The 2174-nt window shown below is 34.8% G+C and overlaps 1 protein-coding gene across 1 annotated transcript; it reads right to left on the minus strand.

The window, feature by feature from the left end:
• Positions 1-87: 87 nt before the first annotated feature.
• On the minus strand, positions 88-1828 carry LOC130501663 (non-functional NADPH-dependent codeinone reductase 2-like). Its single transcript, XM_056996495.1, has 5 exons — positions 1693-1828; positions 1089-1264; positions 754-1000; positions 489-668; positions 88-396 (listed from the first exon to the last, which is right to left on the minus strand). The coding sequence occupies exons 1-5, from the start codon at positions 1810-1812 to the stop codon at positions 169-171; spliced, it is 951 nt and encodes a 316-aa protein (XP_056852475.1). The 5' UTR covers positions 1813-1828; the 3' UTR covers positions 88-168.
• Positions 1829-2174: the final 346 nt, after the last annotated feature.

Raw genomic sequence — 2174 nt, forward strand, 5'->3', positions numbered from 1 at the left:
AGTGACCCGACCAACAGAGCATTTACTAAGTTACATTAGTTTTATCTTTTAAGGATATATTATAGAATAACATGTTCTAATGATTTATATACCAAAGGAAAAAGGACAATGATAAGCAACAAAAGATGAAATTACATTTTGATGAAATAATGTGAAACCACTAGTCAATTATATCTCATTGTCCCAAAGTTGTGCAATGGATTTGTAAGGGCTTGTGGTTTGATTAACAAGGAAATCTCCTCTCATGAGCTTCCACTCCTCCAATTGGTCAATATGTGACAAGTCTTGGTCATCCAATTTAATCTCTAAGGCTCTCTTGTTTTCCCTCATTCTTGCTCCATCAAAACTCTTCACTATCACACTTGCCCCTTTTGACATTCCCCACCTTAGAGCCACCTTCATGTTTAGATATAAATTTAAATTAGATAAGTCTCTTAGAAAAAGGGTAAAGAACCCAAAGCAAGTTATATATTTACTTTTTGAGTTACCTGAGCTGGGGTGGCATTATGCTTGAGGGCAATGGATTTGATGACAGGATGTTCAATAACAGCTGTTGACCCCCAACAATTCCCTGGCGCACCAAGTGGTGAATATCCACTTACATGGATCTTGTTCTCTTCACACACTTCCCTTAGCTTGCTTTGTCTCCATAATGGATGCATTTCCACCTATACATATACACAAAATCTTAGTTAATCAAAATTCGCCAAAAGAAAGCAAGAAAATCTTGGTGGTAATGTGTTGCATCCAAACCTGGTTAACTGAAGGAGAAACAGAAGCAAAATCTAGGAGATCGTAGATCTTTTTAGAAGAGAAGTTGCTTACACCAATGGATTTACACAAACCCATCTCCAAGCATCTCTCCATGGCTTGCCATGTTTCTTCAATTCCCAAATCTTTCTCAAACTCTTCTTCCTTTGGGATAGGCTCATTCACTCCTGGTTTTAGCTTTATTGGCCAATGCACCAAGTAACTATCTAGATACTCTAGCCCCATTGTTCTATAATGTTATAAACAATATGGTCATTAGATTGATCTGTCGAACTTCATAGTATTGTAGGTTAGTGTTTTTGTCGAGAAAAGCTTACTTGAGAGTTTGTCTGAGGGCAGAGATAGGGTCATGGTGATCGCTAGACCATAACTTTGAAGTGACAAAAATATCTTCTCTTTGTATAGTTCCATAGGAGATAGCTTGACCCAATGCATTTCCTAGAGCTTCTTCTGATCCATATATCTTTGCCGTGTCAAAATGTCTGTACCCTATCTGCTTCCGTTCCAATAAGTAAGCTTATGAGACATTAGAAGTTACAACAACTTTTTTTTTTTTTTGAAACAAGAAGTTACAACAACTATTTAACAAATTCCTTACTGAAATTGGAATAGCTAACATTTTTGTATATTAATTTTCTTATTTATTTTATACTTTCCTACTTGTAGGTAATTTGTATACCAAGTTATGATTTTGTATAAATAGAAATACACTACTATAAAATTTAATCATGTTGGTGATCAAGTGATAACTACTCTTCTACTAATAAGGATGGTATATGATATACAATAAGAAAAAAAAAACACACACACACACACAACAAATGAATATTGAGAAAGAAATGTTCAACTCTTTATTTGGTAATTTTTTTGTATGATTAAAAGTAAAGACATGAAATTATTTTAAAAGAGAGAAATATGAACCTTGATGGCTTGATGAACGGCTGAGATGGTGCTCTCTCGATCTTTTTTAGGACAATAAGTTCCCATTCCAAGCAATGGAATCGTCTTCCCACACCTGAGACGTGCCACATCAGTCCTCATGTCTCTCTTACTTTTCTTTTCTCCTTCTCTCTCTGTAGTCTCAATGTGTTTCTATCTGTTGAGTGTTGAGACTATGATGCGTTTATATAGGCCATTAAAAGGTCAACGATCTTGACTTTAATTCTTTCTAAAAACAATTTCCCTTATGACATTAATTATTATATGTAGAATATGACATATATATGGAGTATCTTATAATAGTTTAATGTTTTAAATTTTCAAATGTAATATGGAAATGGGACGAGGGAGGTATCGAAGCACGAGAGTTTTCCATGTCTTCTGGGATTTCTTAGCCTACCCGAATCCTCATCTCTCAAACCTCAAGATGATATCTTGTCTCCTCAATAAATTTCCTCATTAGT

Source organism: Raphanus sativus, unplaced genomic scaffold, assembly GCF_000801105.2.
Source record: "Raphanus sativus cultivar WK10039 unplaced genomic scaffold, ASM80110v3 Scaffold0250, whole genome shotgun sequence".
NCBI classification, from domain to species: domain Eukaryota; kingdom Viridiplantae; phylum Streptophyta; class Magnoliopsida; order Brassicales; family Brassicaceae; genus Raphanus; species Raphanus sativus.

Bases quoted from the DNA above. Each gene is read 5' to 3' on its own strand.
- LOC130501663 (XM_056996495.1), bottom strand. From the start codon at position 1,812: ATGAGGACTGATGTGGCACGTCTCAGGTGTGGGAAGACGATTCCATTG. The intron at 1,265-1,692 runs GTTCATATTTCT...GAACGGAAGCAG, and splicing joins CCGTTCATCAAGCCATCAAG to ATAGGGTACAGACATTTTGA. The intron at 669-753 runs GTTTGGATGCAA...GTATATGTATAG, and splicing joins TTTCTCCTTCAGTTAACCAG to GTGGAAATGCATCCATTATG.